Below are 25,300 nucleotides of genomic sequence, written 5' to 3'. Positions count from 1 at the left end.
TACATTGGTGGCAATTGGTACCCTCCCAGGATGTACATTAGCAAGCATCTGGAATTGGAGGCAGAGCCAGGACTCAAACCCAGGCACTTGGAAAGGAATTTGAGGTGTGCCAAGTGGCGTCTTGACCACTGGACCAAACACCTGCCCCTCATTTCCAGTGGGAGGCTTGGGGACCAAGGAGCAAGTGTTGGCCACGAGTGCCATACAGCTGCATCCTGGGAAAGGCGCCACTCAAAAGAGCAAGGACAACTGAATAAACATCCTCAGATGAGAGAGCTTGCAAAAGGATAAGGGTTAAGGGTCTGTGTGAAGAGACGGGACTTCCCCTGGGGGTGAAAGCCAGTTACCCTGCCATACTTCACACCATCACTGTCAGGCAGAGCAGCTGCAGCAGCACTGTCCACAGTGGCTCAACTGCCACATCATGGCTACAGGTTCCATCGTTTGCCCCAGGGCTGGACTTGATCCCTCCCTCCCACCCATTTTTATCACACAAGTTCAACGTGCATTTATAAGTCCAGCATCTGTTTGGAGACACACATTTTTCAGAAGGAACTGGCTCCCCTAAGGGTGACAGAGCCAAGGGAGCCAAGGGGGAACAGTCCCCCTGTTCCCCAGCTGTCTATACCATCTTGTCCCCAAGGCCTGAGGATTCTCCGACATCACACATGGCTCTCTCTCTCTCTCTCTCTTTTTTTTTTTGGACAGGCAGAGTAGACAGTGAGAGAGACAGAGAGAAAGGTCTTCCTGTGCCGTTGGTTCACCCTCCAATAGCCACCACGGCTGGCGCACCGCGCTGATCCGAAGCCAGGAGCCAGGTGCTTCTCCTGGGCTCCCATGGGGTGCAGGGCCCAAGCACTTGGGCCATCCTCCACTGCCTTCCTGGGCCACAGCAGAGAGCTGGCCTGGAAGAGGGGCAACCAGGATAGAATCTGGTGTCTGGACCGGGACTAGAACCTGGTGTGCCGATGCCGCAAGGCAGAAGATTAGCCTAGTGAGCTGCAGCACCGGCCCACACTTGGCTCTTTGACACCAGAAACCAGCACAGCATCAAGGGCCTCACCAACACAACCTTCCTCCACCCCTCAGCCCCACCTTGGGGCCAGGCTATGCAGTCTAAAAGCCCCAGGTTCAATCCTGGCTCCAACAGTTTGTACCTGTGTCTGCCTGATGTCTTGATGAGCCACAGTTGGCCCATGTATAAATTCAGAGTAACAGTGGGCCCCATCTCAGTGTTGTGGCGGGTGGGGGTTAGTATCATTTCTGTAGGTCCACTTGTAAGCCTGGAGACTCAGAAGGAGCAGCTAGTAGAGACAGGTACTGTGGCACAGCTGGTTAAGCCTTGGCTTAGGATGTTGGCATCCCATCTCAGAGTACAAGTTTGAGTCTTGCTATTCTACTTTGAATTCAACTTCCTGCTAATGCATCCTGGGAGGCAACAGGTAGGTGATGGTGGGCTCCTGCCATCCATGTGGGGGACCCAGATGGAGTTCCCGGCTCCTCCCAGCCTGAGGTGCTCAGGGGATTCAGAGAGTGGAACCAGTGAATAGAATCTCTCTCTCTCACTTTGCTCACTTTGCCTTCCAAGTAGATAAAATAAATAAATAAACATTTAAAAAGAGCAGCTGTTGGGACTGTTGTGGCACAGCAGATTAGCTGCTGCCTGCAATTCTGGTATCCCATATGGGTGCTGATTCGTGTCCTGGCTGCTGCACTCCCAGTCCAGCTCCCTACTAATGGCCTGGGAGAGCAGCAGAAGATGGCCTAAGTACCTGTACCCCTGCAATCCATGTGGGAGACCCAGAAGAAACTCCTGGCTTCAGCCTGGCCCATATCTCTCCCCCCCCACCATCTTTCAAATAAATAAATAAATAAATAAATATTTTTATTGAAAGGAGTAGCTATTGATACTATAGCCACTGCTTGCCGGTCCCCCAGGAAGTAAGTCTGTCCTCTGCACAGACTGCAGTCCCCACCTCTGTTCCTCTCTACTCTGTTAGTTTCCTGCCTCTCTATGTGGGGATCTCACCAAAGCCAGGTCCCCATGTTGATTTGCTGTCCTCAGGAGTTCCCGGGGCTAAGCACCAGAGGGCCTTCCACGAACGACTGTGTGTTCTTGACCTCACTGGAGCAAAGTTCAGAGATGCCAAAGAAAGGCACCCATGCCAAAAGCCATTGGGAGACCCTGCTCAGTCTTCCTGAAACCATTGCTGACTCTGCTCACGCCCCACTCCTTCCTTCCCCAAGCAACTTCCATGAAACTCCTCTTCCTTTCCTGTTTTCCCACTGGCTAGAAAGTTCGGATCTGGGACATGTCCTGTGGTAAATTCTAGGTTTGTTCCAATGAGCCTGTACATCAAATGTGGGAGGTTACAAGAGGCCCCGAATCCACCCCCCTCCCATCACATCCTGGGAAGGCAGGACAGAGTCTATGGGGGTCAAAGCCAGTATTTGAACTATGAATGGTACCTGGAGCTTACAAGGGCTCTGAAAGTTGTTGACCGGGCCTGAGTACCAATAGCCCAAGGGCTGCCCACCAGCAGGTGGCGGGCAGCAGATGTCCCTTCCTTCCTGCAGTCCCGGAGGGTCTCAGAGAAGGCAGATCACGAGTTCTTTGCCAGACTGGCTTTTGTAGGGCTGGGGGCCATGGAGCCAGGTTCTCTGACCTTCCTTCCTGGGGCTGCGGCAGGTGGTGGAATCTTCCAAAGGTCTTGACTCTACACCAAAAGGGAAGGAGACGAGGGGTCCAAGGAGGGTACTGGGATTGAATAAGAGGGTTCAGGAGTCCAGTGGCCCTAGAAGAGGAGAAGTAACTTGGCCAGGGTGGCCTTGGGCACCAGAAGAGATACCACTGCAGGCTTCAGGGCCGAGCCTCAGGCTTCTTGGATTTCCCCTGTCCAAGCGGGGGCTTCCTTCAGAGCTGCTCAGACTCCTAGCAGTGGAGTCCTGTGTGCCCTTCAAAGCTCAGATGCTCAGGCTCCAATTTTCTTTTGCTCTAATTCTCTGTCCAGTTTCTCCTTCTGAGCCAGGTCAGGCTGAATGCCCGAAGGCTTCCTCCTACAAATATGTAACTTCTTCAATGCTGGGCCTTGGTCCATTTGGTGCAGGGCAGGAGCTGGGGACAGCAGCTCTTTTCTGGGCCTCTTGGTGACTATCCTGGGAGCCCAGTAGTCGCCAGTGGATGAGATAGATGCCATCTTCCGGCTTTGGCACTGGAGGCTCTGTGGGGAAAGTGGCATGGCCCTGGTGCAGCCTTGGCCCCACATGGACTGCCACCACAATGCAGATGGCCAGCAGGACAAAGACAGCAACGATGATGGTGATCTGGGGCAGCCCGCCCCCTGGAGGTGGTTCCCAGGCCCCACCCAGCACTTCGGGGAGCTGCCTCTGGGGCCCTTGCCCAGATGAGCCGTTCACAGCTGGAGAAGGCTGGGGGTTGTGGCCATCCTGGGAAGGGAGTGGCAGAGACAGAGGGTGACATAGATGTTTACACACAGAAAAAGACAAAAGTAGAGACAGATGGATACACAAAGGGAACTGAGAAGAGAGAGAGAGACTCAAGAGAAGATGGGGGGAGGGGGACAAAGACACACAGACATAAAAGACACAGAGGCAGAGGGAACAAGAAACAGGCCCACATGCACACAAACACAACCAAGAAAATGAAAGAAAAACAAAATGGATATGGAGAAAGATACAAAGAGGAAATGGGAAAGAAAAAAGAGAGATAAAGACAGAGAGAAACAGTTGAGAGAGAGAGGACAAAGTCATTCAGAAAGGGACAAAAAGAGGAAGTTCATTAGAGTCTGGCCTACAGAGTTTGGCCCCCACGTCGCCTCCCACCGCCTCTTCCTCCTTGGTCTCTAGCAAAGTTCCCCGACAGCTCCTGTGTCCTGGGTCAGGGCTGTATCCCCTGTCCTAGGCAGTAGCCTTGAACAGCTGCTTTTTAAACTCCTGGAAAAAGGAAGTCACTGCCTAGCGAGCTGAGGCTCCCCTTACTCCTGACTCACAGGGAGGGGGATAGGGAAGAGGGGATGTGAACCCCAGAGGCATGGGGTAAGATGGCAGGGGACGCTTAATCCCATAACTACACCCTGTGCCCTTAGGTCTCAGGATCAGGTTTAGGAGGCCTGGAAGTAGGGGCAAGGCCCAAACCAGGCTACCTCTGTCATGGTCCCAGAGTCCTTCAACCAAAAGCTGGGGGTCCTGACCCCACCTTCAAAGTACTGAGTGGGGCCGGTGCTGTGGCGCAGCGGGTTAATGCCCTGGCCTGAAGTGCCGGCATCCCATATGGGCACTGGTTCTAGTCCTGGCTGCTCCTCTTCCAATCCAGCTCTCTGCTATGGCCTGGGAAAGCAGTATAAGATGGCCCAAGTCCTTGGGCCCCTGCACCCACATGGGAGACCCAGAAAAAGCTCTTGGCTCCAGGCTTTGGATCGGCGCAACGCCAGCCGTTGCGGCCATCTGGGGAGTGAACTATCAGAGGGAAAACCTCTCTCTCTCTCTCTCTCTCTCTCTCTCTCCCTGCCTCTCCTCTCTGTGTAACTCTGGCTTGCAAATAAATAAATAAATCTTTGGGAAAAAACAACAACAACAAAGTACTGAGTGGGAATGGAGGGCCGTAGTAAAGTTAGCAAACCTCATAACTATGAATCCCAGCACTGGTGAGGTCATCAGAATTTCCAGAAACTTTTCCTCCCTCCCCTACTCCCTCCCCGGCGGGACCACCCTCCCACTGACCCTGAGCCCTCAGCCTGGTTCTCCTCATGGGTCGGAGGCAAGAAATGTTGCCCAGGGCAAACCCACTTCCTTTAATCCCTTGGTCACTCTGTCAACCCTGTCCCATCTCCCACACAGTTCTCTCTGTGACAGGAGACCCTGTTCTTGCCCCTTTGCCAGTCTGAGGCTCTCTGGAACCCCGGGGCAGAGCCGCCAGGGCAGGGGGCACGGAAGCAGCTCCGGATGTACAAGGGAAAGGGAAGCTGACGCTGGAGAGGGGCGGGGTGGGGGTGGGGGCCCCTGCAGGGAGTCGGGCCAGCCTGGCAGGAAGGGGGAGCAGAGTCTACCTGGTACATTGTCCGGACGGCGTGGGGCTCCCTGGGGACTGGTAGCCAGCGGGCAGGGCAAAGAGGGGCTGGCTGCACAAGCTCAGCCCCTACCCGGAGCTGCCACGTCTCCCGGGGCACACACCCTCCGCACACACCCTCACTGCACTTTCCCGCGCTTCCACTTCCGGGAACATCGGGGCTACCCTGCCTGGCTAGTCCTTAACTCTGATAGTAGCTCCATCGTCCTCCTTGGCACCCTTCATGCTCCCTGCCAGCTTCAGGAGCCTGGGTGTGCCTGCCCACCCACCCCCACCCCACCACAGATCCCAGCCAGCCACCTGCCTGCACCCCTCCACACACACACCCCACCAGAACATGTTGATCTCATCTCACTCGGCTGACTTCCTGAAGTTACTGTCCTTTGTTCTTTTCTTTTTAAATGCACTCTCAAGCTCGCTGGAAATTGTAGATGATAATATACCCTCTATAGAATAAACTGTGTACATATTAATAAATCTCTCTCTAGCCAACCACCAGCTCTGCTTATCTCTTGTTAGTTTGCAACATTTACTTTTTTTCTTCTTTTTTTTTATTTTTTTATTTTTATTTTTTTGACAGGCAGAGTGGACAGTGAGAGAGACAGAGAGAAAGGTCATCCTTTGCCGTTGGTTCACCCTCCAATGGCCGCCACGGCCGGCGCGCTGCGGCCGGCGCACGGCGCTGATCCGATGGCAGGAGCCAGGTACTTATCCTGGGCTCCCTTGGGGTGCAGGGCCCAAGCACTTGGGCCATCCTCCACTGCCTTCCCGGGCCACAGCAGAGAGCTGGCCTGGAAGAGGGGCAGCCAGGACAGAATCCGGCGCCCCAACTGGGACTAGAACTTGGTGTGCTGGCGCTATAGGCAGAGGATTAGCCTATTGAGCTGCGGCACCAGCCAAAATAAATAAACTTTTAAAAAATGCTGAAAACTACAAAATTAAAAGAAAAGTTGAAGCCTCTACTCCCCACCCAGACCTCCTTAGCCTGGGGGCTAACTGCCTCATAGAACTGATCGCCTTGGCTCACTAGGCTAATCCTCCACCTGCGGCGCCGGCACCCCAGGTTCTAGTCCCGGTTGGAGCGCCGGATTCTGTCCCGGTTGCTCCTCTTCCAGGCCAGCTCTCTGCTGTGGCCCGGGAAGGCAGTGGAGGATGGCCCAGGTCCTTGTTCCCTGCACCTGCATGGGAGACCAGGAGAAGCACCTGGCTCCTGCCATCGGATCAGCGCGGTGCGCCGGCTGCAGCGCGCCGGCCGTGGCGGCCATTGGAGGGTGAACCAACGGCACAGGAAGACCTTTCTCTCTGTCTCTCTCTCTCTCACTGTCCACTCTGCCTGTAAAAAAAAAAAAAAAAACAAAACAAAAAACAAAAAACTGATCGCTCCTTAACCCCAACCAAGGCATACTCCCCTGTGGGTGTTTTCTCCCTTTGATTTTTAAAAATTGTTTAAATTTTTGTTTGTTTATTTGAGAACCAGAGGGACAGAGATTATAGTACTTCCATCTACTAGATCACTCCCCAAATGCCCACAACGACAGAGACTAGACCAGGCAGAAGCCAGGAGCCTAGAACTCAACCTAGGTTTTCTACATGGCAGGGAGGGGGAGGTAGAATTACAGAGCCATCACCACTGCTGCCCAGGGTCTGAATTAGGAGACTAGAGTCAGGAGCAGAACTGACCATCAAATCCAGGTACACTAATGTGGGACAGGGATGTTTCAACCGTTAAGCCAAATGGTGGCCCCCCTTTGATTTCTACAAACATGGATTCTGTATCTCTTTACATTTATCTGAATGTAACTTCATTTGAGTGTGTCCAGGTTACAGAAAGTACCCACCATTCTCTTCCCCCTAGAGACAGTTTTTACAGATAATTTTTGGTCCAAGCTAACTGCATGGGACCAGCCACCTCTCATTTTGTCCCTTGCTGTGCATCCTGGTCTGGGACACCCCTCATCCACTGGCTTGATCCAAGATGAATCAGGATGTAGCCTTTTGCTTCCTTGTCTATCAGCTGGGCGGCCCCCTACCCTGACATTCAGGGACCCCATAGGGACCTCCAAGCTCATGGAGGCCAGGACCCTGGACTGCTGACTGTTGCTGGCTGGCTCTGAAGCCCTAGATCATCTCTCCCAACATGAATGAAGACTCTGATAACTCTGTGCCTCCCACCTCAGAGTGCTTAGACCTCAACCATGGTGGATCCGGACTGTGCCTCAAGTCCAGGCCTTTAGCCACGGCTGTTTGCCTCTTGCCTCCTCAGGATTCACATGCTGCTGTCCTAGGCACGAGCTCTAGGGGCTCCGCCCCTGAGTCCAGATTCCCCATTTTTTTTTTAAAGACCTATCTTTTATTGGAAAGACAGAGTTAAAGAGAGAGAAGCAAAGACAGAGAGAGGGAGACACACACACACACACACACACACACACAGAGAAAGAGAAAGAGAGAGAGAGAGAGAGAGAGAGAATCTTACATCTGCTGGTTCACTCCCCAAATGGCCAGAACAGTGAGGGCTGTGCCAGGCCCAAGTAAGGAGCCTGAAACTCCATCCTGGTCCTCTCTGTGGGTAGCAGGAGCCCAAGCACTTGGGCCATCTTCCACTGCTTCCCCAGGCACATTAGCAGAGAGCTGGATCAGATATGGAGCAGTGAGGGCACAAAACTGGTGCCCATAGGGGATACTGATGTTGCAGGCAGTGACTTAACCTGCTGCACCACAACACTGGCTCCCAAAAGCTCTAATGTCTGATCTGTTTGGTACTACCTCATCTGTTTCCCTCTCTCGCCAATCCTGGGTCTCCTTTCTCCAGGGCTTCAGAGAGAACAAAGGGGCGGAACTTTTGGGACCAGGCTGTGGCCTCCTCCTTTTCCATCACTTTGCCACTTCCCTATTCCCACGGCTTCATCCTTGGCAAGGCTTAGTTTAACTGCTGCCCCTGGAGGAATGTGTTCTTCAGCCCTCTATATTTGAGCAGCTTACTTTCTTCTCCTTAAACCCTACAGCCGTATGTTTCTCACCTGCTCCGAACACCTGGCATCTCACCTCTGTTTTGGGTTTCAGGTGTGTGGGGGCTCATTTGTCCAGGAACTATGTCTCATTCTTTGCTGTGTCCTAGAGTCTTATCACAGTGCCTGGTTTTATACAGGAAGTGCAGAACAGAAGTTTACTGAATAGAAATGGAACATGGAAGAAAGTGCCCCCTCCACCCCAAACACACACATCCTGTCCTAAATCCTGGAGGCTTATAGCAAGCGGAGCACCCTTCACCTGTAGGATGACACTTCTGAGCCAACCAGAGTCTTCACCTCCTCACTCCCTCTGTCTCTATCAGGATTCTGTGGTCACGGGTGGGCTTAGGGGGCTATGATGATCAAGAATCTGCCCTTGGGGCAGGTGTATGGGGTGGTGATGAGGACACTGCTTGGGACACACACATCTGATATCAGAGTGCCTGGTTCAAGTCCCAGTTCCACTTCTGATACAGCTTCCTGCTAATTCACACCCTGGACGACTGTAGATAATGGCTCAAGTACTTGAGTCCCTGCCTGGAAATGGGAGACCAGGATTGAGTTCAAGGAATTTGGGAAATGAGCTGGCAGATGGAAGATCTCTCTGTCTTTCTAACAAATAAAACATAGTTTTTGAAAATTTATTTGAAAGACAGAGTTACAGAGAGAGGTAGAGACAGACACAGAGAGAAAGGTTTTCCATCCGCTGGTTCACTCCCCAAATGGCCGTAATGGCCAGAGCTGAACCCATCCAAAACCAGGAGCCAGGAGCTTCTTCTGGGTCTCCCACATGAGTGCAGGGGCCCAAGGACTTGAGCCATCCTCTGCTGTTCTTTTTTTTTAAGATTTATTTATTTTACTTGAAAGTCACAGTTACACACAGAGAGGAGAGGCAGAGAGAGAGAGAAGTCTTCCATCCGCTGGTTCACTCCCCAGATGGCTGCAACAGCCAGGGCTGTGCCAATCTGAAGCCAGGAGCCAGGAGCCTCCTCCGGGTCTCTCACATGGGTGTAGGGGCACAAGGGCTTGGGCCATCTTCTACTGCTTTCCTAGGCCATAGCAGAGCACTGAATCAGAAGTGGAGCAGCCGGGTCTTGAACTGGCACCCATATGGGATGCTGGCACCGCAAGCTGGGGCTTTATTTATTTATTTATTGCTAGGACAACATGATAATTTAGTTTGAAACTGCATTGACACATAATGCATTTTTCTTTCTGTGTCTTCACTAACAGTAACACTAACAGTGTCTTCACTAACGGTAACAGCTATAAAAAATGTTTCACAAGTGATCAAACCAGATGCCAGCCTCGTGGGGCACAGAGGGCATTAACATTTTTTGAGAACATATTTGGAATTTCCGGAAAGCTCACTTCACTTGCTTGGATCTCCAAGGGGGCTAAGCTGGGGCTTTAAGCCACTGTACCACAGTGTTGGCCCCAAAAGATAATTTTAATAAAAAGGAAATTGTCTCTATTTCATGAAGAACAAAAGCCCCAGACTCTGAGACTCAGGTTCCAGAAACAAAGATGAAAAGTACTTGACGTGATGGTAGGGTCCTCCCTACTATCACCTCTCTGGGCTGGAAGCCCCTGACTCAGCCCTATCCTCTGGGTCACCTCTCCTTCCCGACTCTCGGGAGGGTGGAGGTGGCCTTGCTGGCTTTAGGGAGATAAGGAGCAGCCCTCCTCCCCTCTCTCTGTGACCACGGATGGAAGCCAAGGTACAAGTCAGAGGAGGGAGCTGCAGTACAGTAGCGGGTGGGCACCCCAAGAAGGCCAGATTAGGGCACAGTGATAGAGCTGGGCGAGGTCTGAGAACGGGGGACCTCCTAGGGTCGTAATTTCCAAGTCACTGGAGGAAACTAGGAGTAAGAATGGCCCACTGCCAGCCTTCTTGTAGAAGCCATAGGTCTGTAAGGGGTGTGGGGGTTCTTTTTATGATAATGAAAATGTTCTACAATTGACTTTAGCTGTGCTGCTTGCACAACTCTCTGAATATACTAACAGCCACTGAACTGTACTCCTCCAATGAAGAGGAATAAGGAAGGGACCCATGGTGGGGGAAGAGCCCTGTATGGTCTCAGAGCCTGAGTGGGATGGGGAAGGTATCTGTGGGGCAGGGGGTGGTATTCAAGATGGGACTTTGGCTACTCCAAGAGGAATGATCAAATACATGGATATGGGGTCAGAGTAGTGTCTACAGTGGGTTGAGCCACTGCCGGTGACACCAGCATCCCATAGGAGTGCCACTTCAAGTCTCAGCTACTCCATTTCCGATCCAGCTTCCTGCTAATGTCCCTGGGAAAGCAGCAGATGGTCCAAGTGCGTGGGCCCCTGTCACCATGTGGGAGGCCCAGATGGATTTCAAGCCTCCTGGCTTTAGCCTGGCCCAGTCTCAGTGGCCACTTTGGGAGCAGACCAGTGGATGGACAATCTCTCTTTCTCTCTCTGTAACTCTGCCTTTCAAATAAATAAATAAATCTTCAAACAAACAAACATGGATATGTTAAACATGATGTGAGCCAGATGTCACAGAAGGGCCTTGGAGAAGTTATCCCCAGCACTGACACACCGATGAGCACCCCTGCCACCTGATCTCACTTTTTTGAAAGCATTATGAGAGAAGGAGGGGGTGTGGAGAAAGAGAGACCTTCCTCCTACTGGCTAACTCCCCAAGTGGTAACAACAGCCAGAAGCCAGGAGCTTCTTCCGGGTCTCCCACGTGGTTGGCAGAGGACCATACACTTGGGCCATCTTGTGCTGCCTTCCCATGCCATTATCAGTGAGCTGGATAGAGAGTGGGGCAGTCAGGACACAAACTGGAGCCCATAGGCTGCTGGCAATGCAGGCAGCAGTTTTAGCCACTATGCCACAATGCTGGCCCCACTTACTTTTTTTTAAAAAAAAGATGTATTTATTTACTTGAAAGGCAGAATTTGAGAGAGAATGGATCTTCCATCCACTGGTTTGCCTCCCAAATGGCTGCAAAGGCCAGTTAAGGGCAAGGCTGAACGCATGAGCCAGAAACTCCATCCGGGTCTCCCATAAGGGTGTAAGGGTCCAATCACTTGGGATCTCATCTGTTACCTTCCCAGGCCTATTAGCAGGAAGGTGGATCAGAAGTGGACTTAAATCAGTACTCTAAGAGGGGATGCAGGTGACACAAGAGGCAGCCTAATCCACTGTGCCAGAGCACTAGCCCCCCATCTCACTTTTTTTTCAAGCTTTACTTATTTATTTGACAGGCAGAGAGAGAGAGAAGAGAGAGAGAGAGAGAGAGAGAGAGAGAGAGAGAGAGAGAGTCTTGCTGTTTCATTGCCCAAAAGGCTGCAACAACCAGGGCTGGGCCAGGCCAAACCAGGAACCTGCAATGCCATCCAGGTCTCCCACATGAGCATTAGGGCTAATGGAACTGGCTAATGGAACTCTAATATGGGATGCCACGATCATAGGCCACAGCTTAACCCTCTGTGCGGCAATGCCAGCCCCTCATCTCACTTTGTAAATCTCATTTGTCAGTACAAGAAATGACGTCTCCTTGGAGAAACAGCTGATTCCAGGCTGGGGCAGGGAAGGCACAACATGAACCTGGAACATCTCAGTCAGACAATACTCAAAGAGCAGTGGAACCACAGCAAAAGGCACAGAAGCCGGCAGGAAGAGGTTCCCATGGCTAAAAATGGCAACAATTTGAGCATCAAAATAAGAAATGATGGTAATAATAACCATTGAATAAAACAGGAACATCTGACTCCATACAGGTTAAAGGGACATACAATGAGTGATTCTAGACAGGACCCTTTTGCTATGAAGTACATTACTGGGACAACTGTCAAGGCGTAGCTGGTATCTGAGGCTTAATGGCATTACCATATCAATATTATTGTGTTGAGTCTTGTTGGTAGTGTTGTGACTGTTAGGAGATGCCCCTGTTTGAATGAAACACACACTAAACCATGCATGGTGATGGGATAGCCTACTAGCAATTTATTCTCAAATGAAAAGAACTCCTCTGTCATATACTTGAAACTTTTCCGTACATTTGTGATTGCTTCAAAATAGAAGATCTAGCCAAAAAAATCAGAAAGGTAAAAAAAAAATGCCAGTGGTGTAAAGGATGGTATATGCACATTGTCATGTCCTGGAAGGCACAGAGCCAGGAGGGGAAGCCACTACAGTGGATCATCAGTATTAAGGAGGCAGGGCTGTGGGTAGTTTTTCTCTTTCTTTAAAGCTATTGCATTTAGCTCAATAAACATGTGCTGAGGACCTAGTCTCTTTCTGTGGCAAGCATTGTGTTGGGTCCCAGGGACACTGAAAACAGTGACAACACTGGCCTGCATTCTACAGGAGACAGCACTGTGGGATATGTGCTGGGTGCTAATGACCAGGCACCCTGAGAATCCCAGCCCAGTGGGGTAGAGTGGCAGGAGGAGAGGTGTTTGGATTATAGTCCCCTGTTTGTCTACAGAGAGTAAGGATAATGTTTGTGAGCCCTCTCCTGAAACATGGTGGGTGCCCCATCTGTATTGGGAGCCCTGAGGAGGCCAAGGAATGTGGAGAATTCAGACTCTACACAGCATGGGCGGTTGGGGGGCCGGGCTTCCAGGCTCCATCCTGGGACAGGAGAGCTGGGCTGAAATATCATGGGTGGGATGGGCATTACACTCTGGGGGAACAACCAGGTAGTTGGTGGAGGGGAAGAGAGGGGACATGGGGGCAAGTCACCATTGTTAGTAATTGCACACAGCCCCTAGGGGACAGCAGAGGGGCTCAGGGTGCACTCGCTGCCACGGCTGCCCAGCCTCACATCCTCATCTGGGCTGTGTGCTTACAGGGCCCCTGGAGCCAATCCCAATCTGTTTCCTTCTATTCTTTGACAGGAAGCTCCAGGAGAGCTGGCCCCACCCCCACCCCGCCCCAGCACTCCCTCTCTCTCCTCCACTATGGACAGAGCCTCCACTGAGTGGCTGCCTGCCTGCCACATCCCCAGCTGACATGGGGAACGCCAGAGCCGCGCAGCTGTGCTGGGCCATCCTGGGCTTCCTACTGCTCCAAGGTAAGCAGTGTCGGCCACTTTCCTTCCGCGATTCCTCTCCTGGGGTTGGAGCCCTGGGCGACCATCCCTGCTCAGGACAAACACCACACTTGCTGCCCACCCAGGGTTCTGCCCAAGGGACAGAAATTCCAGAACCCTTCCAAGAAGGGGATCAATTGGATGGGGGTGGTCAGAGGTAAAACAGAGCTACCATTGACTTCTTCTGTGGGACCCTACTGGGGTCATATAGAGGCTGGCCTCCTGAAATGAGGGAAGCTGCCATGTTGGTGTGAGAATAAACCTAGAAAACTCCCAGCAGGGTATGTGCAGGCCCGGGAAGCCTGTGGTTGCTCCTCTGAGTCTCACCCTCTGGCCTGGGCTCAGTGACCACAGCCACTCTGTAGACAGTTTCAGCACAGAACTGTCTGCACCCTGGACTTTACAGGTGATCTTTTCTCTTCTTTCATATGAGTAGCCGCCTGGGGCTTTGAAATGCTGCCTGTGAGCTGAGATGGCAGCAAGAGGGACTCAGGTTAGACACAAAGAACTACTTGCCCAGGAGGACATGACATAATCACTCAGGGGCTGGCTGAGAGGACTTCTGAAGGCGGTCAATGCTGGGAAGCAGCACCTCTCACAGGGCTCTGCTAGCTGATGAGGTGTGAGGCGGCTCATACGGGGTTCTCTAATTAGGGAGCAATTGCTAGGAACCAGGAGAAGTCCAGGACGTTCTGACTCATGGGGCAGTGACTTCCTTTTGGTCACCCCTTCCCCACCCCCGCTTCAGCCTCTGGAAGTCCTCTGTGGACAATTTATGAGCCTGTGCTCTGTGCTCAAGCAGTAGAGAGCAAGGATGGGGCGGGGTGAGAGGGCCCTCTGCCTCCTACAGAGAGCAGGCAGTGCTCTAATCCCATTCGCTGGGGGCAACACTGATCCTCCTACCCGACAGGGTACAGTCACAGGTTTGAACTGGGGCTGGGATCTTGTGCAGTTTCTTGTGGAAACTGGTGAGGTGGCATTTTTAGAGGCCTAGACTCCTCTGCCTGGCTTCTCTACCCAGCGTCTTCTCCCAGGCTTCCCAAACGCCCAGGATAAACTCTACCACTACCACCTCTTGAGTTTCCTAACTTATCATCCTGAGAGCACACAGGACATTTACTTTTGGTGGACTGAGGAATTTATTTGCATTTATTTAATTAATTAATTTGAAAGGCAGAGAGAGACACAGATCTCCTGTTCACAGTTTCATTCCCCAAAGACCCTCAACAGCTGGAGTGGGCCAGGCTGAAGTCAGGAGCCTGGAACTCCATCTAGATGTCGCATGTGGTGGCAGGGACCTAACTACTTGGGCTATTACCTGCTGCCTAGTAGGATGCCCATTAGCAGGAAGTTGGAATGAGGAGTGCAGCTGGGACTCAAACTCAGAAACTGTGATATAGGATGTGGGTGTCCCAAGCAGTAGATTAACTGCCAGGCCAAACATTTGCCCCTGAGGCATTCTTTCGAACACACTGAGGCCCACATAGGTACTTGACTGTGGCTACACAGAATCACGGCAAGATATGACTTGGAGGATTTGAGAGAATAGAGCAAAGCCAAAAATGTCTAGTACCATTTAAACACAGACTATCTGTGAGCCAGTGTTTGGTGCCTTGAGTGCATTTTCTCTTCTTTGCCATAACTTAGGAGGTATTAATGCCACCTGCATTTCAAAGGAGAGAAAGCTGAGGCCCAGATCAGATAGGGAGAGACCGAGCCAAGAGCCGAACTCAAGCCTGTCAGGCTCAAAAATCTAGGATTTTAACCCTAGCCCATACAGCTGCAGAAAACAGGGGTGGGGTCAGATAGACTGGAAAGGAATGAAGCAGGTGGGGATCAGGGAACAGAGATCAGGAAAACCAGCAATGCCTGTGGCCCAGGTTTTTGGGTATCCATGTACCCTGAGGTCAGAGGGCCCCTGGCCTCCAGAAACAGAGGCTCCCTGAGTTCTTTCCCTCTGCACAGAGGAACCTTTATAATGATAAGTTTAGGGAAGAGGAGGGGGCAGGAGATGAAAACAGGCAACTAGGAATTGAAGTTAGCGGCTTTGGAATTCCTCCCAAGTCACTAAATAGTTTTCTTTCTACAAATTGAAGTTGCAATTTTACAGCACTTATGTGGTAATTAAGACAGACTCAACTGGTAGCAGACATAAGGGTACTTCAAAAATTTCATGGGAAGATGGAATTAAAAGTTTATTTTGGTGCACAAATTTTAAAATCCATGAATACAAGGAGACTTCAAAAAAAGTTCATAGAAAATATGTATCATGAGGCCGGCGCCGCGGCTCACTAGACTAATCCTCCGCCTTGTGGTGCCGGCACACTGGGTTCTAGTTCCGGTCAGGGCACTAGATTCTGTCCCAGTTGCCCCTCTTCCAGGCCAGCTCTCTGCTGTGGCCAGGGAGTGCAGTGGAGGATGGCCCAAGTACTTGGGCCCTACACCCCATGGGAGACCAGGAGAAGTACCTGGCTCCTGCCATCAGATCAGTGCGGTGCGCCAGCCACAGCGCACCGGCCGTGGCAGCCATTGGAGGGTGAACCAACGGCAAAGGAAGACCTTTCTCTCTGTCTCTCTTTCTCACTGTCCACTCTGCCTGTCAAAAAAAAAAAAAAAAAAGTATCATGAAAAAAGTATGTGGATTTCAAAATATTTTGCACCAAAATAATCTTTTTTTAAAAAAATATTTATTTATTTGAAATCTGGAGTTACAGAGAGCCAGAGGCAGAGAGAGAGAAGGGAAGAGATCTTCCATTCATTGGTTCACTTTCCAAATGGTCATAATGAGCGGAGCTGGGCTGATCCAAAACTAGGAGCCAGAAGCTTCTTCTGGGACTCCAACATGGGTATAGGGGCTCAAGTACTTGTACCATCTTCTACTGCTTTCCCAGGCCATAGCAGAGAGCTGGATTGGAAGTAGAACAGCCAGGACTTGAACCAGCGCCCATATGGGATGCCGGCACTACAGGAGGCAGCTTTATCTACTATGCCACAGTGCTGGCCCCAATAAGTAAATTTTTAAAAAAAGATTTATTTATTTACTTGAAAGTCGAAGTTACATAGAGAGAGAAGGAGAGGCAGAGAGAGAGAGAGAGGTCTTCCATCTGCTGGTTTACCCCCCAATTGACTGCAACGGCTGGAGCTGTGCTAATCTGAAGCCAGGAGCCAGGAGCTTCTTCCTGGTCTCCTACGTGGGTGCAGGAGCCCAAGGGCTTGGGCCATCTTCAACTGCTTTGCCAGGCCATAGCAGAGAACTGGATTGGAAGTGAAGCAGCTGGGACTCGAACCGGCACCCATATGGGATGCCAGCACTGCAGGTGGTGGCTTTACCTGTTATGCTACAGTGCCGGCTCCAATTAAATATATATATATATATATTTTTTTTTTTTTAGACAGGCAGAGTGGACAGTGAGAGAGACACAGAGAGAAAGGTCTTCCTTTGCCGTTGGTTCACCCTCCAATGGCCGCCATGGCCGGCGCCCTGTGGCCGGCGCACCGCGCTGATCCGATGGCAGGAGCCAGGTACTTATCCTGGTCTCCCATGGGGTGTAGGGCCCAAGTACTTGGGCCATCCTCCACTGCCTTCCCAGGCCACAGCAGAGAGCTGGCCTGGAAGAGGGGCAACCGGGACAGAATTCGGCGCCCTGACCGGGACTAGAACCCGGTGTGCCGGCGCCGCAAGGCAAAGGATTAGTCTAGTGAGCCGCGGCGCCGGCCCAATTAAATATTTTTTAAGATTTACTTATTTATTTGAAAGTCAGAGTTATTCAGAGAGAGAAGGAGAGGCAGAGAGAGAGAGAGAGAGAGAGAGAGAGAGAGAAAGGTCTTCCATCCATTGGTTCACTCCCCAACTGGCTGGAACTGCGCCGATCCGAAGCCAGGAGCCAGAAGCTTACTCCGGGTCTTCCCACGCGGGTGCAGGGGCCCAAAGACTTGGGCCATCTTCTACTGCTGTCCCTGGCCATGGCAGAGAGCTGGATTGGAAGTGGAGCAGCTGGGATTCAAACCAGCACCCATAGGGGATGCTGGCATTGCAGGTGGTAGCTTTACCCCCTACGTCACAGTGCCGGTTCCATAAACTTATCTTTCAATTCCATTTTCCCATAAACTTGTTGAGGTATCCTCACAGATGCTTTCAGGATGTGCCTTGGATTAAAACATTCTCTGTGGCCTGGGGTTCCTGCCGTTTTTTTTTTTTTTTTTTTTTTTTGACAGGCAGAGTGGACAGTGAGAGAGAGAGACAGAGAGAAAGGTCTTCCTTTGCTGTTGGTTCACCCTCCAATGGCCGCTGCGGCCGGCGCACCACGCTGATCCGATGGCAGGAGCCAGGAGCCAGGTGCTTTTCCTGGTCTCCCATGGGGTGCAGGGCCCAAGCACTTGGGCCATCCTCCACTGCACTCCCTGGCCACAGCAGAGAGCTGGCCTGGAAGAGGGGCAACCGGGACAGAATCCGGCGCCCCAACCAGGAATGGGGGTGTCAGAGATGGCGACCTGGAAAAAACACAGCCCAAGATTTGGGCAAACTTGGACTTGGAAACAATTAACTACACACTATCCAAGTGATAGCCCAACAGAGGAAGGCAGTGGCCTAGAGAAAATAAACAGACCAGCAGGCTGGGGTGGGCCCTGGCACCTGGCCGCCTCTGTCACCAGGCCCAAACTTGGTGTGTCCCTGGTGGTGAGAGGCCAAGGGAGCTGGAGGGCCAGGTTGGGGGTTGAGGGCTGGGGGCTGCAGTGCAGGAACGGGAACCCAGCTGGGCGGCTCCACTTCCCCACGTTGTTTTCCTTTCACATTGTTCACAAGTTTCAAGAATGATTTCATTGTGGAAAATGAGCAAATACAATCTGACCTTCCAGGTCCCATATAGACACATGGGCTCACGAGCACATACACATGTGTACATAGAGGTCCATACCACTCACATGTACATCCACAGGAGTCAGTGAGGCTATTGATGGGAGATTCCTGATCACTGACTCCTCTCTGGGTTTGGCCAGTGCTGACCATTGTAGCTTCTGCCTGTGAGAATGAGTTGGTTGTTCGTCCTACAGCTTCCCTGCCCTCCTTGTTTACCTCAGAACTTGCTTCCTGTCTAGGGACCCACCCTCAGCTGTGGGACAGAGAGGCCAGATGCAAGCCCTCATCTCTAACCCCTTTTTACTCATTTTCCTATCTCGCCATCCTCTCCCGTCAGGACAGGGCCAGGATGACAGTCTCCAGAGGGAAAGCAAACTGCCCAGTGGGAACAATGCATATGCCTTAACCTAGAGACCTGGAGTCATGCTTCTTGTCTAGACAAGGCAGGTCAATGGCCCTCTGCCTTGGGCAAGTCACTAGTTAAAAATCACTTTCCGGCCAGCACCGTGGCTCAGTAGGCTAATCCTCCACCTAGCGGCGCTGGCACACCAGGTTCTAGTCCTGGTTGGGGCACCGGATTCTGTCCTGGCTGCCCCTCTTCCAGTCCAGCTCTCTGCTGTGGCCCGGGAAGGCAGTGGAGGATGGCCCAAGTGCTTGGGCCCTGCACCCCGTGGGAGACCAGGAGAAGCACCTGGCTCCTGGCTTTGGATCAGCGCAGTGCGCTGGTCGCAGCGCGCCTGCCGCAGCGGCCATTGGAGGGTGAACCAACGGCAAAAGGAAGACCTTTCTCTCTGTCTGTCTCTCTCTCTCACTGTCCACTCTGCCTGTCAAAAAAATAAATAAATTTAAAAAAATAAAAATAAAAAAAATCACCTTCCTCTGACCTTGTGTCAGGCTGGTATGATATTCACAGAGGACTGAAGAGACAGGAAGGACGTGGGGACTCTGACCATGAGGCGGTGGTGATGGCACAGGGGAGTCAACAGTCTCAGAGCAAGCCAGCACCATAAGTTGAAGCCCACATAGCCTTCAGCCATCTGCCAAGTGCCTGCTTTCCAGCATGGGGGTCTTGGAAAGCCGAACGGCGTCTCTGGGCTCTGTGCTGGCAGCAACTTACCAAGCTAGTCATGTCTGGGTTTTGTTTTGTTCTGTTTTTGTTTTATTCATCTTATTTGAAAGGCAGAGAAACAGAGACAGATAGACAAAGTTCCATCCACTGGTTCACTACCCAAATGCCTACAACCGCTGGGGTTGGGCCATGCCAGAAGCCTGAGATTCAGAAGCCTGGAACTTAGTCTGGGTCTCCCCCATGGGTGGCAGGGACCCAAGGACTTGAGCCATCACCTGCTGCCTCTCTGGGTGCACAACAGCGGGAAGTTAGAATCAGAAGCAGAGGCAGGACTCAAACCCAGACTCTCCAACACAGAATGTGGGCATCCCAAGTAACTTCTTAACCATTGTGCCAAATATCCACCCCTAGACCCTGTGTTTTGCTTTCTCTTACAGGCCACAGCTCCCAGCCTACCAGACAGATCTCTAGACCTCAGGGTAAGACTGAACATGCAGGGCCTACTCCAGTGTTTGGGCCTAGGCGCTCAAGAAGGGTGAGAGGAGCTGTAGTCCAAGTTAGCACTGATCTCAGGTGACTGGGACTAGCAACAGAGCTCCCAGGAGCTCGTTCAAAGTTGAGCACATCTTGGAATCTTCTTTTCAGCCTTGCCCAGTCTATCATGCCTTGAAAGAGGAGAGAGATGAATGGTGGCAGGGGCTGGGGTGGGGGGTGGAGGAGAGGGGCGGAAAGGGTATACGATAGACAGAAAGACCAGAAAATGTCAGATATAGAGAAGAAAAGAGAGAAACTAAGCAAGGGGAGGCAGTAGACCTCTCAGCCTCAGATGATCTGTTTCAGAAGCGTTCAGCAGTCCAAGTCTGACCACAGAGCCAGTTTCTGCCACCACAGGTGAGTGAGTGTGCTTGCCAAGGAGCCAATCTCCTACCTCTTCAACCACCACTGCCTGCCCCAAGCCCAGTCATTCAGACCTGCTTGGATCCCAGGGCTTTCTGGGTGGGTTAGGTATGGTATCACCAAACCTGCCCCACCTCCAAGTCCCCATCTGCCTCTGTTCTGGCAGGAGATGTCGCCTCCTCACAGCCCAACAGCCCAAGCCCTCTGTCTACCACTGCTGCCACAGGTACTCTGTCATTGACACAATAGGTGCCACCCACAGAGGACGCCATGGGGAACTGGACACTAAAGGAGAATGTATAGTAGGGGAGTGGACAATAAACAGGGCTTCCCACTGATGATGCCAAAGCCAAAGGCACTGTGGGAGTGCACACGGCAGATGTCAGTCACTGCAGATGTAGGGATCTGGAAGAATGTTCAGTGAGCGGCCCCAAGGCAGATTCTGAGAAGGAGTCGGATGAACAGGTGGAGGCTGTGGGGTGGAGGGTGGTGGAGGCCCAGGGAGTTGCACTGGCAAAGACCCAGAAGTGAACAAGAGAATGGCCCCTTCTGGCTGTGAAGGCAGTACAGAAAAGGAGGTTTGGAGACTAAAGAGCCCTCCCAGTGACCATGCTGGCTGAGGCCCTGCCTGGGCCCATGTGTGCTTCCCGATCCACAGTGGCTTCAAGGAACATCTCCCTGGCCCCCCTGGTAGTGAGTGAAGCCATAACGCCACAGTCGAGCCTTGTGGACAGTCACTCTGCATCCGTGCTGGGCCTGACTCAGTCCCAGCCACAGAAGCACACATCAGGACTTGGTGAGTACCCAGGGCAGGCGGGCGTGGGGTGAAAGACACTGGGTTACGTCTGGGTAGGCTCCTTCTTTTTATCTTCTGGAGGCCCAGGTGCTACCCCCAAATTAGGGTTCTTGAGGCCAGGATCCCTATCATTGGCACCCTGGTTTGGGAAAGAATGAGAGAGGTTTCGGGGGAACAGTGAAGGTACAAGGAGCCTGAGTTGGGACCAATAAAGGCATAGATAGAAGGGAAGAAAAAGGAGACCCCAACATGAGGGAAACGGAAGACATGAAATGTTAGGAAGGGGCTTGACCCTTCTCAGGGTGGCTGGCCTTCATGCACCTCCAGGGGAGCCGGGTGGGTGGTGGACACCCTCCATCTGAGCCATGCTTTCTCACGTTACAGACACAGGGGCCCACCGTGGTGGCAGTACAAGTAGAGGTATGTCCTGCCTGTGCACACAGTAAGGAGATTGGATGGGTACATCTATGACTCTTTCTCTCATCCTATGCCTTGGCTCTTGGATTTTCTATTCTCCCAATCTCATTTGGGGGGGAGGAGGTGAGGAGAAATAAGGAAAGGTACTGCAATCAGGCTTGAAATACAGGGAGTAGAATAGGGGAAGGAAAGGGTGACCACACCACATATTCAGAGGCCAGAAACCATGTCCCTTCACTGGCTGCCTGGCTTATTGGATCAATGCCAGGGGATCAGCATCACATGACCTTCACTTCTTCCACCTCACTCCTCGGCCAAACCCAGTCGGCTCTCCCTTACCTGTCTGCTTCCTGTCTCTGCAGCAGAAAACCCTTTCCTCTGGGTCCCACCAAGGGCTGGTGGGAAGACCACAGTGAGGGAAATGTCCTGAACCTTCTGGAATCCTCTGTAATCAGTACCATGATCAGCCTGCAATGCCATTCACATGACCCCCACAGCCACATGCTAACCTGTCTTCTAGTCAAAGCGGCTCACTTGGGGGAAACGGGAGGAAAGCTAACTCTCTGATAGGCTGTGCCAGTCCTATTCACTGATGCACCTGATCCCACTCCACTGTAGACACATCTCAGGAGGCTACTCCCAACTCAACCACCATGACCCTGAGGACAAGGGATGACTTGAGTATCCTGCCCAGTCCCACATCAGAGACAGTGCTCACAGTGGCTGCATTTGGTGAGAGGAGGAGGAGAAGGTGGGGCATGGGAGGGGACCCCACTGCTGGAATTTATGTGTACTCTGGCCCGGACACACAAGTTCAAATCTCACTGATTTGTTCCAGGAGGGACTGGCCAGTGAGGAAGGCCCTGGTGGGAGGGAGGCTCTTCCTCTTGGCTATGGCCAGCATGGGAGGATGCAGCTGGCTGTGCAGCCACTCTGGGGAGGGGCAGCAGGCAGAGAGCCCATTGGTCCAGCTGTCCAGAAAGCATGATGGCATGGGCATGCTGGGCTCTTGTTGCCTTCATTTGCCCCCTCCTTAGCCTCCCCTCAGTCCAGTCCTTTCCATGCTCAGGGGTGATCAGCTTCATTGTGATCCTGGTGGTTGTGGTGATTGTCCTGGTCAGCGTGGTCAGTCTAAGGTTTAAGTGTCGGAAGAACAAGGAGTCTGAAGGTATCTTTCCCAACACCCAGCCGGGAGCTGAGGGAAGCCACGCTCACAAGCAGCCCTCTGGGTCCCTCTGGGCGGGCTGTGAAGGGGAGGCTGAGCTTCTGAATTACAACCTCACAGCATGTCCTCTGATCTGTGCCTTTGGGTTTTTACAGATCCCCAGAAACCAGGGAGTTCAGGGGTGTCTGAAAGGTAAGACTGACAGAACCCTAAGGCAGGAAACTTCTGTTGACTCCTGACTCCCCCATTCCAAGAGGGACTCCACACTTCCTGTCTCCTCCTCACACACATATACCCCACCTATATTATATACATACACACACACCACAATCCTAACAGACTCCACTGAGGCCAGGGCTAGAGATAAGCAGGACAAGGGTAGGCCTGAAAGGAAACACTTAGGCTACTGGAGAGGGAATGAAGCTCTTCAGCCCCAGGGCTAAGCCCTATAAGCCTGTAAGGAAACTGAAGGAATTCAGATTCTAACCTAAGGAGGCATTCCCTCCAGGCTTAGGAACCACTCACTGAATACCCCAACACAATGGTATACTTAGAGCAATTTTTCAAAATAGAACTTCATTTGAGACATTTGAAAAACTGAGGGACAGCGCCGCAGCTCAATAGGCTAATCCACCTAGCGGCGCCGGCACACCGGGTTCTAGTCCCGGTAGGGGCGCCTGATTTCTTTCCTGGTTGCCCCTCTTCCAGGCCAGCTCTCTGCTGTGGCTCGGGAGTGCAGTGGAGGATGGCCCAAGTGCTTGGGTCCTGCACCCCATGGGAGACCAGGATAAGCACCTGGCTCCTGCCTTCGGATCAGCGTGGTGTGCCGGCCGCAGCACACCAGCCGTGGCGGCCATTAGAGGGTGAACCAACGGCAAAAGAAAGACCTTTCTCTCTCTCTCTCTCACTATCCACTCTGCCTGTCAAAACAAAAACAACAACAACAACAACAAAACAAAAACAAAAACCTGAGGCTTGGGTGGACATAATGGCACAGCAGGTTAAGCCGCTGCTTTGGATCCCATATCGTATAACAGAGTGCCTGGGATCAAGTACTACCTCTGCTTCCCATCCAGCTTCCTGCTAATGTGCCTGGGAGACAGCGGAAGATGGTCTAAGTGCTTGGGTTTCTGCCACCCACATGGGAGACCCAGATGAAATTCCTAGCTCATAAAAATGACCTGAATGAAAGATCTCGGTGAATGAGATCCCAGCGGAAAGAATGGGCCATCAGAGAAGGAGGTACCTTTCTCTGAAGGGAGGAAGGAACTTCCACTTTTTTTATGGCCTTGTCTAAATAAGATCAGAGTTGGTGAACTCAAGAGGCTTCCATAGCCTTGGCAGCTCATGACAAGAGCCTCGGGTGATTACTGACGTCATAAATAAGAGTGTCAATTGTTAAATCAACAACGGGAGTCACTGTGTACCTGCTCCCCAGGTAAGATCTCTGTCCTTGATGTGTTGCACTACGAGAATTAACAGTAAAACTACTACTCAAACAGTACTCTATATTTTATGTGGCTGTGCGGGTGTAGTCTGTTGAAATCTTTACTTAGTATATACTAAGTTGATCTTCTGTATATAAAGATAATTAAAAATAAATCTTGATTAAGAATGGGATGGGAGAGGGAGTGGGAGATGGGATGGTTGCAGGTGGGAGGGAGGTTATGGGGAAAAAGCCGCAACAATTCAAAAGTTGTACTTTGTAAATTTATATTTATTAAATAAAAAAATTTGGAAAAAAAAAAAAACAAATTCCTAGCTCATGGCTTTGGCCTGACCCAGACCTAGCTGTTGTGGGTATCTGGGGGAATAAACTAGTAGAAGATTCTCTCTCTCTCTCTCTCTCTCTCTCTTCCTCCTCCTCTTCTTTATCTCTTTCTCTGTCTCTCTGCCTTTCAAATAATAAATAAATCTTTAAAAAAATGTCATCTTTAAAAAAGTTGAGGCTTAAAAGATGTAATTTGGTAGAGACCAAGGAAGCAGTAAGTAGTAAAACCAAGATTTAAGTATCAGTGTTTGGGGCTTCAAAGCACACTTTCATCTCACCATAGTCCACCACCAGCAGATTTTTCGAAACAGAGGTCTAAGGTTCAACAAGCCCATGGTTCCTTGACTCCCCATTGCACTTCTGTCACCAACGCTCCCTGTAACCAACTACTTTCCCATCCCAGCTGCTCCACAGCCAACGGAGAGAAAGACAGCATCACGCTGATCTCCATGAAGAACATCAACACCAACAATAGCAAAGGATGCCCCTCAGCAGAGAAGGTGCGCTTTCCTGTTTCCTTCCTTCCCTCTCCAAACTCTCCTCCTCCTCCCTGTCCTCCCTCTTCTCTCCTTTGTCCTTCTCCTCCCACCCCTACCCCTCTCAGGAAATCTGTTCAAGGGCCCAGGCTCCTTTTCTCACCTCCCTATCCTGCTGCTCCCAAGAAACTCACCCTTCCCCATGATGTATTTATTTTTGCAGGTTCTTTAAGAGTGATTTTGGGTCCCCTTGAGCCCGAGGATCATGCAGCAGCCCTGTGCCTGTGAAAAGATGGGACTGGAAGAGGCGATGGACTACACTAAAGTTATCTGATTGTGTTGAGTCTGCTCAGATCTAAAGGACACGAGCACACCTCCACACTGGGGAGATACTTTTCCAAATGGACAGCCACTCTAGAAACATGGCCGGCTCCTTCTACTTCCTCAGAGTCAAAGGAAAGTGGAGTTGAGAGAGCAAGAGCAAGGAAAAGAACTGATCCTTTCCGCTTTGCATTAAAGTTATTTTCTGGCCTGCAGTCTGGTTTCTGTTCAGGTCACACTCCTATGTTTGTTTCTTAACAAAGCATCTTTGGGGCTTGCTTTCCCAGGCCAGGCATGTGTGTAAGTTTCTGTACCTGTGGGCAGCTCTGTGAGAACCATGGGCAGTCAAGGGGAACTTC

General features: G+C 51.5%; 1 protein-coding gene and 1 long non-coding RNA gene across 23 annotated transcripts in view; one reads left to right on the top strand and one right to left on the bottom strand.

Annotated features, from left to right (window-relative positions):
- Nucleotides 1-25,300, bottom strand: part of SMIM33 (small integral membrane protein 33) — a 59,324-nt gene that overhangs the window by 24,878 nt on the left and 9,146 nt on the right. For 9 of the 17 annotated variants that reach the window (XR_011389754.1, XR_011389760.1, XR_011389755.1 and 6 more), the window contains one exon: nt 3,400-3,537. The exons of 3 other annotated variants lie outside the window; for them this stretch is intronic. This is a non-coding gene — a long non-coding RNA (small integral membrane protein 33). Of the gene's footprint in view, nt 1-1,868; nt 3,538-5,066; nt 5,355-6,748; nt 8,218-24,814; nt 24,914-25,300 lie in introns of those variants that run through there. 5 more of the 17 variants (XR_011389759.1, XR_011389753.1, XR_011389747.1 and 2 more) reach the window with 4 other exon arrangements.
- ECSCR (endothelial cell surface expressed chemotaxis and apoptosis regulator) lies at nt 12,631-25,156 on the top strand. Of its 6 annotated transcripts, XM_008255103.3 has the most exons (11): nt 12,631-13,153; nt 19,536-19,577; nt 19,939-19,989; nt 20,162-20,221; nt 20,654-20,791; nt 21,176-21,211; nt 21,827-21,940; nt 22,278-22,376; nt 22,529-22,565; nt 24,548-24,644; nt 24,844-25,156. In XM_008255103.3, the coding sequence occupies exons 1-11, from the start codon at nt 13,093-13,095 to the stop codon at nt 24,850-24,852; spliced, it is 744 nt and encodes a 247-aa protein (XP_008253325.1). In that variant the 5' UTR covers nt 12,631-13,092; the 3' UTR covers nt 24,853-25,156. The 6 variants fall into 6 exon arrangements, with proteins under 6 accessions (XP_008253325.1, XP_051699402.1, XP_051699401.1 ...); XM_051843442.2 differs by lacking the exon at nt 20,162-20,221 and having other exon boundaries at nt 12,983-13,153; XM_051843441.2 differs by lacking the exon at nt 21,176-21,211 and having other exon boundaries at nt 12,983-13,153.

Source organism: Oryctolagus cuniculus, chromosome 6 (genome assembly GCF_964237555.1).
Source record: "Oryctolagus cuniculus chromosome 6, mOryCun1.1, whole genome shotgun sequence".
Taxonomy (NCBI): domain Eukaryota; kingdom Metazoa; phylum Chordata; class Mammalia; order Lagomorpha; family Leporidae; genus Oryctolagus; species Oryctolagus cuniculus.
This window is presented reverse-complemented; position numbering and strand designations above follow the sequence as displayed.